We start from the raw sequence: 15832 nt of genomic DNA on the forward strand, positions 1-15832 counted from the left end.
AGCCTTACTTTTTATTTTGGGTGATTTTTGTTTTTTGTCATTTTTTGTGCCTTATAGCCTTTTTAGCCCAGTTTAAGTATGTGCATTATATTTGCAGTAGTTTTTAGGGTCTAATGATGGTCCTAACTCAATTTTTTTTTTTAGGAATTTTTTTTGAAAAAAATGCCTTGCCATAGCCTTACTTTTTATTTTGGGTGATTTTTGTTTTTTGTCATTTTTTGTGCCTTATAGCCTTTTTAGCCCAGTTTAAGTACATGCATTATATTTGCAGTAGTTTTTAGGGTCTAATGATGATCCTAACTCAATTTTTTTTTTTGGGAATTTTTTTGAAAAAAATGCCTTGCTATAGCCTTACTTTTTATTTTGGGTGATTTTTGTTTTTCGTCATTTTTTGTGCCTTATAGCCTTTTTAGCCCAGTTTAAGTACATGCATTATATTTGCAGTAGTTTTTAGGGTCTAATGATGATCCTAACTCAATTTTTTTTTTTTGGGAATTTTTTTGAAAAAAATGCCTTGCTACAGCCTTACTTTTTATTTTGGGTGATTTTTGTTTTTTGTCATTTTTTGTGCCTTATAGCCTTTTTAGCCCAGTTTAAGTATGTGCATTATATTTGCAGTAGTTTTTAGGGTCTAATGATGGTCCTAACTCAATTTTTTTTTTAGGAATTTTTTTTGAAAAAAATGCCTTGCCATAGCCTTACTTTTTATTTTGGGTGATTTTTGTTTTTTGTCATTTTTTGTGCCTTATAGCCTTTTTAGCCCAGTTTAAGTATGTGCATTATATTTGCAGTAGTTTTTAGGGTCTAATAATGGTCCCAACTCAATTTTTGTTTTTGGAATTTTTTTAAAAAAAATGCCTTACCTCCCTTATGAGGTGTTGGAAATTTTTTCGCCCCTTTCTATGCCGTGCTTTAGCTTTACTTCCGTTTTGAGGTGTTTGGAATTTTATTGCCCGTTAGTATATCTTACCTTTGTTTTGAGGCGTTTGATATTTTTCTGCCTTTCTATTGCCTAATCTTCATTTTAAGGCGTTTTTTTTTTTTTGTGATTGTAATTGAATCATTAAGATTCATAAAAAAATGTTCCCTGACACTTCTGTGGACAGCTTTGACTTTCTGTTCAGAGCCTCCTTCTACCTTCCTGTGAACAATCAAGTGCTTCCTGGTTTGAATCTTGCTCTACACAAGGACTTTGCCTCAAAATAAATGTTTGGTAAATCCTAATTGGCTTAACATAATGCTGTTTACATCAATGCTTTTTTGTAAGTTGTACAATCTTGTGTTCATTGACATTAAGCACACAGCCAAAAAAGCTGGCTTTTTTTCAGGCTAAAAAATATTAATATCAATATTTTAGGAAGGAGATGAAAAACAAATTTGATGTTAGATAATATTTTTTAGTGTGTTTTACAGCTGATTTAACACATAAAAATTTAACTATTATTACCGTACAAGAAAAAGTTAAGTTTTATAGGGTCATTTATTTCAGGCTCAGTAACTGTGATAAATTTCAATTACTAAAGTTAAAATTTAAATCATTTTATGAAAAAATAAAATGGTAATTGGAAAAAATGCCAGTTACCATATTTATAATCGAGTTGTAATTGAACATAGATAATAGATGGAATTGGAATTGATACAAACCTTGATTATTGTGATAGTCAAACTGAAACAGTAATAATAACAACAAAAAGTACTTGCATTACAAATCTTTATATGGTGTAAATGGTATATACAAAAATAAACATCAGTCTACAATGGTAACAGCAGTTCTGTTCACAGTAGTTAACATTTGCTTTATATCACAGTATAAATGACTGCATTGTTAACATGTAATCCATGAAAATAAAAATAATTCAGAATTGTAGGTATGCATAATTAAATATCACAGTTGACAATATGTGGACAAACAGGTATGTAATTATATGATGTGCATAAATGCATCTTCAAGTGTTACGAATGATGGAAAGATTCAGTTTAGTCATGACAGTCACTTGCATACAAGAACATAAATAGGTTTGTGTGTTCAGTTCCATTCTGGTATTACTGAGAATGAGGAGAAATGTGCATTTTAACATTTGAAATATATATTTTATATACAGCTTGTAATGATTTATGTTACTTGGCCCCTCATATCACCCAACTTTAGTTCCAAATGTAACATAGAAATAAACAAGCCCATGATTATGTGTTACTGAAATCTACAATTTAAAATAAAAAAATGGTTATGAAAAGAAAGTATGGTAGAAAAGTAACAGTCAATCTCTTTGATGGAGTGAGGCTCCTCCCTCACAGAGGGAAACAGAACCTATTAATACTGCAGCTCTGAGTCCCAAACTCAGTAAAGCCAACAGCTTTAAGTGCAAACAATGACCACCGCCAAGTGAAATAAGTCAAAGTGTGAAGTGCAACACAACCATCCGACCACACACGTGATGAAATCTCAGGTCTTGCAGAGTATGATACACAAGTATTTTTTGTGCTGTAAACTGACGGTAGGGGAGGTAGCTGCCAGATGTTTGGTAAGGTCCTGTGCAGATGTGATTTTATGCCAACAGGAGGCTGAGGGGGGAATTATCCACAATGTATTCCCCGATGCCGACAAAATACATGACTTGTGCGATGCCGAAGAGCGGAGCGATGACCAGGGCTCGGCAGCCGGCTCCTTTCAGGAATGCAGAGGGCCCCTCCTTTCTCATGATTTTACTATGGAGACACAGGAATGCAGTGGGTCAAACAGTGTGTGGGGGGGGAGGGGCAGGGAAGGAATGTGAGAGAATGGCCCAGGCTTACCTTACACAATCCAGAACTCCGTTGTATGACTCCTCGCCGGCTCCTTTCTGTAGGGACTGGAGTCTAGTCTTCACCACTGCAATGACAGAGACAGTTTTAAAGAAGCTAGCAGAAATATAAGCTATGCTAATCATGTACAACAGTGGTTCTCAAACTTTAGCTCAAGTACCCCCTTTCTCTTACTTCTGAACCCAAATAACCCCTTTGTCCAATAACATTGTGCTCAGAATATTATAAAAAAACTAACTTTGTAAATAAGTGGAATAGTGCCTCCTGAATAGATTTATTTATTTTTAACCATTTCTGATCATCTTTCGCCTGGTGTGGGACAAAGACTGACTCTTGTATCTTAAGTTTATGTTCCAATCAATCATTATTATAATTATCATTTTTAAAACAAACATAAAACCCCATATTTGTAATGCTTTCCACTCTCTCAAGTACCCCCTGTAGTGCCATTGCGTCACCCCTCCCCTATTTGAAAAACCCTGATTTACAAGACCATGCATCACTGATGATCTTGTCTAGGAGACGTACCGTCACATGGATTAACAGCAACTGCAGCAGTAGATCCTGCAGCACAGCCCGACAGGAAGGCCCAGTAGAATGGAGACGACTCGTTGGGGCTTGGCTTCCCCAGTTTATTCAGATTGGCAAACAATGGAAAGTAAACCACTGAGAAGGGAACATCCCTATGAGGAAAAAAAAAACAAAAACAAAAGCAAGTTTAGAGCCAATTCTACTCCAGCAGATGAGTTCTCCAGGGTAACAGGGGTTCATATACGCTACCTTATGAGTGTTGCCCCGAGGCCTTTGTAGAGGCCTTGGATGCCCTGAGTGTGGAGCAGGTCTTTAGCGATCTGAGTGGCAGAGACAGCTCGTGGGGCAGAAACCACAGGTCCAGAGTTAAAGGAGCGAATTAGCACAGCGCTACTGGTCACCAGCTTTGGAGGACACATGACGACCGGCTTTTGTTGCTGGGTGGCTTAAATGGGGAAGAAAATAAAAAATAAATATATATATATATATATATACACACACTGAAAAAGGATGAGTGTAAAAATGGCAGGGGTTACATTACAGAACTGCCTAAAGAAGCACTAATGATATATAATTTAAAAAGCTTTTTTAAACTGGTTTATGTTGCTAAGCATAACTCAGACAGCAATACTATTTATTATGTGTATATACTTAAACATAATTTAAGGTATATATTTGGATAGTATATTACAAATTAAATTACCACCACACTATATTTTGTCTTTAAAATTCAATTGATGAAATTTGTGTAGTGAATATTAATATTATGTACATGGACATGTGCATATGTTTGATGTACATGTATAAACTGTATATATAAAACATTTTGTAGAGAACATATATTGAATGTGTAATGTAAAAATATTAATATTAGTTTCTTACATTTTTTTGTGATATTATATAGAGAGCCTTGTTTTGTTTTCTTAATAATGGGGTTGTTGTGTATAAGCTTTTGCTTCAACCTACATCCTATCAGCTGATAAGTTAGACAAATGAGTGTATTTCTTTTTCTGAAGACTGCTGAAATAAAATTCTAATTCAAATATTTGACTTGAAATGCACATGTCCTCTAACACCATCATGACATGGACTCTTACCTAGTCTGCCAGCATCCTGGAGCTGGATTTTCAGCATTTCCATGGGCGTGGTCACAACGACCTGACACATACCAGCACCACAGCCCGCCAACATCTCCTTCATCACAGTCAGCCGCTTTCTGTTGACACACATACACACAAAAATGAGTCAACTCATAACATACCAGTCATTTCCTCAACTAAAGCCTACAGGTATAATCATACTGACCCATCTTTGCTAAGGTGTTGTCGAAAGAAGTCGTTTGCTGCCAGCTTGATGGCCTTCTCTGGGGTAACCAAGGTCAAATTTACAGCAGCACCTGAGAAGAAACGCACACAGTTAGCACACATTGTACACACAAAGGTGTGCGAGCACAAAAAAAAAAAAAACATTTTCCTCCTCTACCATTAGAACATAAGTGTATAATACAATAGTACACAGATTCAATGTAATCTGAGATTCTTTTAAAAATAGATTACAAAACATGGAATTCAGAAGAAAATGAGAAAACACAAAAAGACCAGAAGAGACATGATAAACATCCAAACAATGATAAACACAGGAAATCTAAGAAGTTCAACAGGAGCGTGTGAAATGAAAGACCACGTTTTGTGGAGACGAGAAAGTTAATCTTTGTGCCAAACAAGTGAGTCAGTTAGAGACGAGACATGATGTACAGTATTAGTAAAATGACCAGCTATTCACTGTGTGTGCAGACTGTAGACAAATTATCTCTAATCAAAAATAATTATGCACAACAGTTTGCTTTGCAAATGCAAAGCCTGAAAGGCCACAGTCCATAGCCTTGGAAACGACAGTTTGACAGTCAGAGGACAGACAGACGGACTGATACCAGAGAAATTACTGACAAAGAAGTCAAAATACAAAGACAAACAAATAGCAAAATGAAAACTTGAGCCTAGAGTTTTAAATGAAGCAATATTGTAAGAACCATTTAATGATTTGCCTCCAGCGTGGCTGCGCCTTATCGGCTAGCCTTCAATAGCCCAGGGGACCCACGTCTGTAATATGAAAAACACAGATGCAAACAACATTCCTCACAAGCAGAGATCCACACTAAAAACAGATCTCCATTCTATTTCATTCACCTTTGAATTAATCGTTACATATGCACATCGTTTTCATACCTATACCAAGTCATGAATAAGATCAGTCCTGATAACTTAATATCAGTTTACAAGCAAACCAAACTCATCATGCACTTGAAAAATAAATAAACTACATCTGAAATCATATTGATGTATGAATGTGCAGATCATTAATATTCCATTTCTTAAATAGGGGCTTACCCTCGACTAAGCATCATTTCCATCTGTGCAACCTAAGGCTTCTCATTATTCAGACATGTGGAGCTCTTACCTCTGTACATTCCAAAGTATCCCTCAGATCGAACAGTCTTCACAAGGCAGTCCAGCCTACAGAGAAACAAGGTTGAAGTTTAAGGAGAGACCAATAGAACTAGTAAACTACGCTAACGGAGAAAAACCCATTCAGTGCTAACGCATGAACACAGTGGTTCCCAACCTTTTTCTGGTTGTGACCCCATTTTGATATCACAAATGTCCAGCGACTCCAGACATTTTTTCTTTCTTTCTAGAATTAGTTTTTGATCATGTTTGGTATACTGTGTTACAAATACCGAGTATCCAGGTCAGATTTGTTTTTTTTTCCAACTGCATTTTTATTGAACTAATTTTATATTTTAGAAAGTTAAGCATAGAAAATAGTTGTTTGATATATATTTTGTGCGTTTTATTAATATGAAAAAGAAAAACAATTCAAAAAAAAATGTAAAAATCTCATTTTAATTTTATTTTTTTACTAATTACTAGACATTTCAGACAACCCCATTTTAATTCCAAGTGGCCCCACTTGGGATCCCGTCCCCAAGGTTGAAAAACATAATTGTTGTGCCGGCATCAGTGAGAGATCACCTCTAAAGTCCCCTGGATTAAACATGGGCTCAGTTGGGTTTTATAATTCTTGGCAATAGTCCAAAAATTGTTGCCATGTCCAACACGTCAGCATAAATAACACATTACTTACATGTTTTTGTAGACCTGCTGTCCATGTCTCTGATTCTGCAACCTGGTCTTTGCCAAGTCAATGGGGAACACACATGTGACCCCGACGATGCCGGCGATACCGCCATTAATAAGCTTGGCTGGGAGGCTGAGGAGAAATAAAGGATATTGTTAACATCTTAGCTTTGGAACATATGGTGTCTGTGTGCCAGTTGATAAAGCAACACTTATGGGGATTATGGTATAGCATTATCTGAACCATATGGTTAATGTTTGCATTAGTTTATCTTCCTAGGTTACACACAAAGCCAGTCAAAGTAAACTAGAGCCAGAAACTCACCTGATCTGCTGCTGAGACATGTTGATCAGGTGGCGATGAAATATGTATGAAAATAGGAAGTGGAGTGGAACCAAGTTTTCTTCAACGATCTTAAAACAAAAATCTGCAAAATAAGAAAAAAAAAAGAAAGCCAAGTGTTACTCAGAGGAAGTTGTAAGGTGTCCACTGTTTAACTCAGTAACTGTCACCATTCTGATACCCCCCCGCCCCCAAACCATCTTCCTTTATTTGTCATTTGCACATTTGTTATGTGTGTTTTTTTATATATTTTTTTTCTCATTTATGTGGGTCATATACAACTATCGCACTATTATCCTATGTTGGTATTTATTCTGTTCTTACTGTGACATGTGAATTTCCCCCCTGGTGGATGAATATAGTTCTATTCTATTTAAAGGTCATACAGTATATAATGACACAACATTGAAGACAATCTAAAATATATATATATATATATATATAGAGAGAGAGAGAGAGAGAGAGAGAAAGAGAGAGAGAGAGATAGGTTTATGGATAGTCTGTCACGTGACCTAAACTGCCAATGAGGGGCGCTGCGTACGGATAGCCACTGCCAAAACCAAAAAGAGAATGTACCTAAAAGAAAGTGAACAATGCGATTTTTTTTTTTTTTTTTTTTTAAAGCAGGACAATCCAGACACTTTAATGTGACCAATTAGACTGACATTTGAGTACACTAAAGTAATCCTAGCAACCACAGAGGCTTTGATGAGTAGGTTAGCGTGACACGGGGATGATATAGTAGCTTAGTTAGTTACTCTCTCTATCTGAGGATCAACCAGTGGGCGTGTTAACATCACCGCCTTTTCACGGAAAGACAGCCATTGGCTGCCGGTGACTTTTGACTAGTGTCGGTATGCAACCTGAACCGTTTCGATAATGGATTTTTCTCTTTTCCTTTTTAAAATCTTTTTTTATCTTTACCAAATTGCATTTATGTAGCCCAAGGAAATACATATTTAATACAATCAAGAGTGTTTAATTACACTTAGTCTTGTCAGTACATTCAATTAAAATAAAACTACGACTTTGTAATTAGGTATAGCAAAAAAGAAAGAAAGAAAAAAAAATTAAATAATTTGTAACAAAATTTAAAAATGTTTTGCTGAATGGTTGCACAGCAGCAGCGCATTGTTCACGACAGGGTGGCTTTAGTCAATACGCCTCGTCATTCATTGAAGAACAATTGGGTTTACATGGAAAGGCTACTACTCAGAATAAAGTTGCTATAGAATACAGTATATAAAAGTTTAGTTGTACATACCAAGAACAGAAGTCGTCCTGCGGTGTCTCTTTCTGGCTTGTTTCGACCGGTAATGATCCTTCCGGTGTCGGTGTCTGTTAATATAATGTCGAGCAGAGTCAATGGAAATTTCCACTCCGGCAATACCCCCGAGGGGAACGCGCCCACCCCACTCCTACATTTCAACCAATCAGAGGCTTCATGTAGCCGGCAGCTCATTGGACAGTTGTGCCCCATTACCCGTTTTGATTAGACAAGCAACCTGTCAGTCAAACCGTTCGACCAATCACTGACTTGTTCCTTTGTCAGCGAGGCACAGCTTAAAGAAGCCATTGTTCTTCGTCAGACTCGAACACAATACAAAGGAAGTAAATCCACCAAACTCCAAATGTCCGTCTGGTTTTTAAAAACTCTAAATGCTGCAAAAAGCTTTAAACTCACTTCCCGAACAAATCATTTAAAGTTTTGACGGTCTTAACCTCGTTTTTGTTGGTTTTGACATTATTGGCACGACACACACAGACTTCATTGCATGACAATGACGTAATCCTGTTAGATATTTCTAGATCTTTCTGTTCTAATCCATTCATTGTGGTTTCATAATCACCCAAACTATTTAATGAGAGTTCTCTGTAAAACAGTTCACACCCATCCCTCTAAACCTGATTATTCTGTTCAGGGTCACACAATGCTTTCTTTTCTTTCATTAAAATTATATTTACACAGACAAGAATGAACAAATTTGTGCAGAAGCATTGCACCAGTGCATCACACGATGTAGAATTTAGAAATTTCCTCCACTTGCTTAACGAGGACTATGACTGATCACATTTGATGTTTTACGTAATTTAAGGGCACTTTAAAAAAAAAAATAAAGGACGAAAAAAACTTAATTTTTCTCTGTTCAACTTCAAATGTATTCTTTCCATGTCTTTGTATTTACTAATTTAAGAAAATCTTATTTTGGAATAACTACTTGTTTAAAATGTACCAAATACAATAACACAAAGTAAGAGGTTTTTTATTTATTTATTTTTTTAATTTCTTCTAAATATTTGCTTTTTTAGCAAACAACCCAAAATGTAATTTTATGTCCAGAGCCGTCATCTTCCCAGTTTGTAATGATTCATTGTTCGTAAACCAGTTTAGCATTTTCCTTTGAATAGTTAATAGCATGTACAGACATGTCTCCGTCCTCTTTTTACCCTGTTATATAAACTGCTGCACTGTCATTTTTTGTGAAGCCTTGGGATAAACTGGAAACCTGTCAAGAACAAATATCTCATTCTGCTCCAACTAATCAAAGCAGAAAAGTCAGGTTTGAACAGATCTGTGATCTATTTAATTTCACCCTTAATTCCACAGATTTAACAAAAAAAAAAAAAAAAAAAAAATCTAGGACAGCTACTGCATCGTGCTACTGTATAATCTAGAGCCTAGGTTCCCAAAGTGGGGTACGGGTACCCCCAGGGGTAAGCAAATAGCCATGGGGGTACGTGAATAAAAATTAAACATTGACAACATTGGAAACTAGAATAGAATAAATAGAGCAGTTAATGTTAATGCTATTACTAGATGAATGCTAATGCTAGGTTATTGTTATTACTAGGCCAACCTAGAATCAGATCCTCTAATTTGGGAAATCAAGCGTGCAAATGCTGTAAAGAATTCCAATGTCTTACCCACGTCATGTAAAGTGTTGGCTAACTTCACTGCTTTAGAATTCTCGAACATTCCCGAACATGCATCCAGTTTCGGGTGGTGGCCACTTCAATAACACCAAAAAGAAGGACATTTTTCAGAACATAATACGTGTCTAAGAGAAAAGGGTTGGGAGAACACTTTGTGTTAAAAACAAGATTAAATTACAACAAAGACAGTCTTTAAATCTTAAATATTTCAGTGATAGTTTAGTAGAGTTACAGTCAGTGTCTCTCTGGCACAGTATTTTTAAGTGATTTATATAACCTCCTTGGCTGAAAATATTTGTCCCCAAATATAAATCTATTTGTCTTAGTACTGTATTTAATATGAAATAGTTATTTTCTTCACAAATTAATATTTAAACCAACAGTTAAATTAAACATTAACTACTTTCAGGTAGATTCACAACCCAGTTAATAGGAATTAAAACCTGTTTATTAATTTTTCGCTCATATATTTTGATTAAGAATCATTTATTTTGTCATTGCATACAATTAGGGAGAATTATTATTATTAATAGGGAGAACAAATGAGCGTCCAGCATTAAGTTGTACCAAAAGGTGGACATTATGATATGTTGAGGTTTCATTTATTCAGTCATCATTTCTTCAGGAAATTTACTTTGATGTCCTGACATGTTTCGACTGTCAACTGCCAGTCTTCTTCAGAGGTGTCTGCTGATTGCTTTGATGCTTCCTTGATTGCCGCGTAATAATTCCAGCAAAAGGTGGACAGTCTTAAAAAAAAACGGACTGTTCGTTATTAACGCCTGATGCATGACCATCTGCAATTACTACCTTTTGTCAGGTAATGCCAAACAAGTGCAGGAACAATCTGAAAAACTATGGTAATAATATTGAAAAATCAAAGACAAAAGCAGACTTGTTACAGCAGTGTGGACATACATTTTGTGGTATGGTATAGACTCAGCTGTATAAATGACGTAACATACAGGCTTCGGGCCAATGACGCAGACAGTTTGGTATTCCTTTCACATTGTTGTGTAAGTAACTCTTTAATCACTTTGATGTAAAAGGCCCACAGTTGAACTTAAATGTCACAGTCGTCGCAAGCATTTTATTTTATCTTTTAAATGTGAAACCAAACAGAATGAACTCTGTGCTGCAGGGTTTAGTGGCTCATTGTTAGACAATGGCACAAATATCTCGCCTTTAAGCCTGGATTAATAGTTTGATCCATTATAGCCATCTGTAAAAAAAAGGCAATTAAACATACTGAGTTTAAGATGAATGAACCACTCCCGATCCAGATGTGAAAGATACATTTTCAATTAAAAGCTGTCAATTTTTTAGATTTTATCACAATAAAAACTACAGCGTTCAATTTCAGTTTTTCATCCAGAACCCCAAAACTAAGTAATTCATTCTGTAAAAACTTTTGCTCCAAAGAAAATTTAACAAATTGACAGTAACTGCTTCAGTACAAAATGCGTTAAAGTACTGAAAACACGTCTATGACCCAAACTAAAATTCTGATCCACAAGTTGGGAACCCCTGCTTTATCCAACAGCTATGACGTCTAAAGCCAGGAATGTATGAATATAGATATTATGTAATATCTATTTATATATAAATATAATAATAATATAGGACTTGTTTGGACACTCAAAGACGCTTTACAGAATTAAGGGATTATTCTTTCACTCATTCTTTCAACTATTATTGTAGCCACAGCTACTACACTACATTCATACGAGGCAATGTGGGTGAAGTGCCTTGCCCAAGGACACAGTGACAGACACCACTGGTGTCACCTGGAATTCTCAGTGGTCTCCCATCCACCTACTAACCAGTCCCAGACCTGCTTAGCTTCAGAGATCATACAGTATATATATATATATATATATATATATCTGTTTTGAGTAGTTGCCAGTAAACAGGATTCACAGATATCTCTTGGTTGAGTCTTCATTTTATATTGAGGATTTTATTATTATTTAAAAAAAAAATGAAATCTTGTTTTGTTATTTGTATAAAGTTGGAAGTAGCCTTTACAATGATACAGAGAGTTTACTTTATTTTAGACATACTTTTTATCAGCTGCTGTTGGGTTTTAGCTATTATTCGTGGTTACAGCTTTTACCAGGTCTTTACTTATGATTAAAATATAATCTAAATACAAGATGGCTTTGAATTAAATGTGACAGAAAAAAATCTAATTTGTTTCTTCTTTCTCCACTAACTACATATGACTGAGAGGGAGATTTTTGCTCATTATTGTTGATTTAATGTTTTTTACTGCTTATTTTAAATGCCTCTACTGTTGATTTGAGTGTTTTTATTGATTTTTAAACATTTAAATGTTTTATGTTGGACTATGTTTAATTACGTTTGCAATGCGCTATGAAAAATAAATTAGCCTTGTCTTAGTGCATAACATAACATTTCAGTTTCCATTTCATTGCAAGAACAGTACCTACGACAGTGCAAATGAAGCAATGGCCAACATGTTTCTCGTTCCATTCCAATGCGCCATAAAAAGAAAAACGTTACTCACAAAGTTTCTAGGTGAACAAACACAACACAAACAAAAGTCTGATGACCAGAGGCGACATCGGTATGCGCACCACATAGTTGGTCACCCCGACAATGCTGACAGGGGTGAATTCCACTCAATGCCATCTTTACTCAGACAGTTCCCCATGTGAGAGGAAGCATAAATAATGGAGCTGCAACACGTGAGGACGCCCTCATCAAACACGGAATCCAGAAGCAATAAAAATCCTCCTTTTATCCACTTACAGTACGTACGCTCACACACAGACATAATTAGATGTTCCATTCTGGGTCCTTCCTTCTATGAAAACATTTTGTAATAAAGATTTACACGAACGTTTTTGAGCCCATTTAATTTAGACCTTATTTAAACTTTGAGACTGCAGGACGCCATGTTTGTATTGAGTAAACTTTGTTCTTTTTCTACACCTCATCCTGGGATTGCACCACACATGAGTCACGTGAAGAATATTTTGTCCTTCTAACATGTAGGGGATAGACAAGGAGTGATAATCTTAGTTATATTAATATCACATTAATTTGCCAAGGGTGCCATCTTAGATAGTTTATAGTGTCTTAAATCAATTTAAATAGTTATTAATACCTTGTCGTCATTAGGGGTGTGTGAGAGAGAGAGAGAGAGAGAGAGAGAGCGAGAGAGAGAGAGAGAGAGAGAGAGAGAGAGAGAGAGAGAATGAACAAATAAAGTGTCAGTCTTGGTCCCACCATGAGACGTGAGATGACCGGAAATGATAAAAAACTATAGTCATCAATCTATTCAGGATCCACTTAATCAGAGTTTTTCAACATTGTGGGGTCACATGGAGTTTAAATGGGGTCGCCTGAAATTTCTGAAAAATGTAAATAGATTTTTATCATCTTAAACAACTGTATTTCTATACTTTCACTTTGTGAAATATAAATCTAGTTCAACTAAAATGCAGTATATATATATATATATATATATATATATATATATATATATATATATATATATATATATATATATCTGAGCTCAAACTCAATCAAAAATTATCTTTAGAAGAAAAAAATATGTCTTTGGGGTCGCCAGAAATTCAATCAAAAATGGGATCAAGATATAAAAAAGGTTGGGAACCACTGCAGTAAATACTGTTTCTTTCCACTTATTTACAAAATGAGATTCTTTAAAATGTGTGTTTTCACTCTATCATTATGCTCTACAGTTGTTTTTGAATAGTTTTCTAAACCAAACGTTGTAGTCGGATTCAGAACAAAATAAAGAGGGTACTGGAGCCAAAAGAGTTTGAGAAGCACTGTTTTAGAACGTGTGGATGTCTCCCTATACACCAAAGCCCACTTTTTCCTACAGGCTCACGTTCGGGGGATTTTGTGATCGTGCCCCATTATTATTAATACTAACCTGTATGCATTGACAGCATCAAAAAATAAAGTAAAAGTGAGCCTAACATTTCCATGCTATCTTTATTTATTCAATTAGTTGTAAATAAATATTAAAAAGTGGTGATTTCCAAGGAAATTGATATGGTGATAAAAATATTTTAGTCAGGTGATTATTTTAACCAATCGAAAAATGTCATTTTTAAAGTTTTTTCTTCCTCTCTCCTGCAGCTGTTAATGTGTCAAATAGACTTTAATTCATCAGAGAAGCCTCAAATGCCCCAGAAATGCATAGAGCAAATACTGTTTCCAGTTTAAATTTTTTTTTTTTTTTTTCCTGATTAGTTTTGTTCTCACGTTCCTAAATTTTTCAGTAATTTTGGTTAATACTTTTGGAGTTCACCCATGGTAGTTTTTTTTTTCTACTTTTTGCTAGGCATGGCATGGTTGAAAATAAAAGAACACAACTTTACTTTGTCACATTTTGATATATTTTGATTATAATTACTTTTTTTGGGTATAAAATATTGGGTTTATTGTTTATTGAAGTCATCATTATTATTTATTGTAAAAAATAGTGATAGTGTTACTAAATTTAGCGAAAGTGTTCTAGGGTTAAAGTCGTGTTCCTGTCTTTTCCCTTTCTAAAATTGCAGAGCTCACTGATGAGTAAAAATGTGTTCCTTTCAACGGTAAATGTTAAAGATTAAAACTGTTACAACAGTAACGGGCAGATGTCATTTAGGTAAAGATGAGATAAACACTCAGACCCACATGATGGATTTAAGATCTCACCACCCTCTGCTGCTGTGCTATTTATAAGCTCCAGCTGTCCAAAATTTCCTTTAAAGAATGGAGTCAAATCATAAGCACGAGACAATGAGTCACAGTCACTACTAAACTCACACTTTGAATCTACGGTGATTCCCTTGTTCACTCTGCTCTAAATCTTCTAGGTTAAACAAAGACCGTCATTGATAATCCAGTTAAAATCAAGCGCTTTCCATAACCACCAATGAGGTAAAGATAGGGTGACATTGTGGAGCCTCCTGGTGTCATGTTTGTTTTGGCATAAACACAGGAAGTGGTGAAGTCAAGGGCAGAGGATTATTTAAAGGGCCCATGTTAAGCTAAATGGACTTTTCTGTGCTTTAAACATCATGCTCACACTCCCGTGAGTCACGGTCACATGAGGAGGTAAATATTGATGATAGAGATACATTTATTTCATAATTATTTTTATTCTTTATCAATGAAGCAGAAACATAGATGTTAACAAAAAAGACAAAGAAACAGCTGAAACCAGTGATGCACGATATTATCGGCATATTATTGATATCAACAGACACTGCTTTGAAATTAAAGTGTAAGTATACCCTAAAACCACTTTTTTCTTTTGAATAAATATATGATAAGGTATAAAGTAATGTAGTTTATTGATCCCAGTCCCACTCTATACATTTTAGTCAAAGTATTTAAATTTAACATTTTTAGTGAGTGACAGCTCCATGCTGTGGGGGAGGGGCTGCTGTGACTGGGCGTGTCTTAACTACTCTATGAGCAAAGCCCATAATAAAGGCATTTTTTTTAATTTATTTCCCCCTTGTGGCAGGTCAGCAAAAACCTGGGGGTGTACTTACACTTTAAGTATCGGCCATTTCGCCGATACAATTAACCGATAAAATAACAGGCTTTACTTCCTTGATCAACCCATAGACATCATATATACGTAAACGCCTCATGGCCTGTGGGGAGGAGTGACTAAGTACCGCCATCTTGTGTGTGGGGAGCAGACTGCAGGAGTGTTTGGAAATCAATGGAGGAACGAGGAACTCAACAATCTCTAAGTAGAATTATTCAGAGTTTAACGATACGGCACGGATCTCTTAAAAAAACGAGGCTGTGTTCAAAATGTCATACTAACGTACTACTCATACTAAGTCTGACATCAAAATGAGTATGTAGTGCGTTCACATTAGATAGCATGGAAGGATTGAGTACACGAGAAATATGCGGATGTATACTATATCGGGACATTTTTGAAGTGTGCGGTGGGTACACTATTCATACTCAACCACTCCATGATGCATTGCGAGCAGGACATAAAATCGCCCTGGGACCAGCTTCAAGCTTAAAATCAAACATCCTCTTTCCAAAATAAAAGCATCTCTTCTTG

General features: G+C 35.6%; 1 protein-coding gene across 2 annotated transcripts; it reads right to left on the reverse strand.

Moving 5' to 3' along the window:
- Positions 1-1694: 1694 nt before the first annotated feature.
- On the reverse strand, positions 1695-8222 carry slc25a55a (solute carrier family 25 member 55a). Of its 2 annotated transcripts, XM_028447407.1 has the most exons (10): positions 8078-8222; positions 6796-6898; positions 6478-6603; positions 5791-5846; positions 4639-4729; positions 4431-4549; positions 3583-3778; positions 3331-3485; positions 2794-2869; positions 1695-2706 (listed from the first exon to the last, which is right to left on the reverse strand). In XM_028447407.1, the coding sequence occupies exons 2-10, from the start codon at positions 6813-6815 to the stop codon at positions 2547-2549; spliced, it is 999 nt and encodes a 332-aa protein (XP_028303208.1). In that variant the 5' UTR covers positions 6816-6898; positions 8078-8222; the 3' UTR covers positions 1695-2546. The 2 variants fall into 2 exon arrangements, with proteins under 2 accessions (XP_028303208.1, XP_028303209.1); XM_028447408.1 differs by lacking the exons at positions 6796-6898; positions 8078-8222 and having other exon boundaries at positions 4639-5432; positions 6478-6563.
- Positions 8223-15832: the final 7610 nt, after the last annotated feature.

Source organism: Gouania willdenowi, chromosome 5 (assembly GCF_900634775.1).
Source record: "Gouania willdenowi chromosome 5, fGouWil2.1, whole genome shotgun sequence".
NCBI classification, from domain to species: domain Eukaryota; kingdom Metazoa; phylum Chordata; class Actinopteri; order Blenniiformes; family Gobiesocidae; genus Gouania; species Gouania willdenowi.

Bases quoted from the DNA above. Each gene is read 5' to 3' on its own strand.
- slc25a55a (XM_028447407.1), bottom strand. From the start codon at position 6,815: ATGTCTCAGCAGCAGATCAG. The intron at 2,870-3,330 runs GTACGTCTCCTA...CTGTCATTGCAG, and splicing joins TGCTGTTAATCCATGTGACG to TGGTGAAGACTAGACTCCAG. The intron at 2,707-2,793 runs GTAAGCCTGGGC...GTGTCTCCATAG, and splicing joins GGAGTTCTGGATTGTGTAAG to TAAAATCATGAGAAAGGAGG.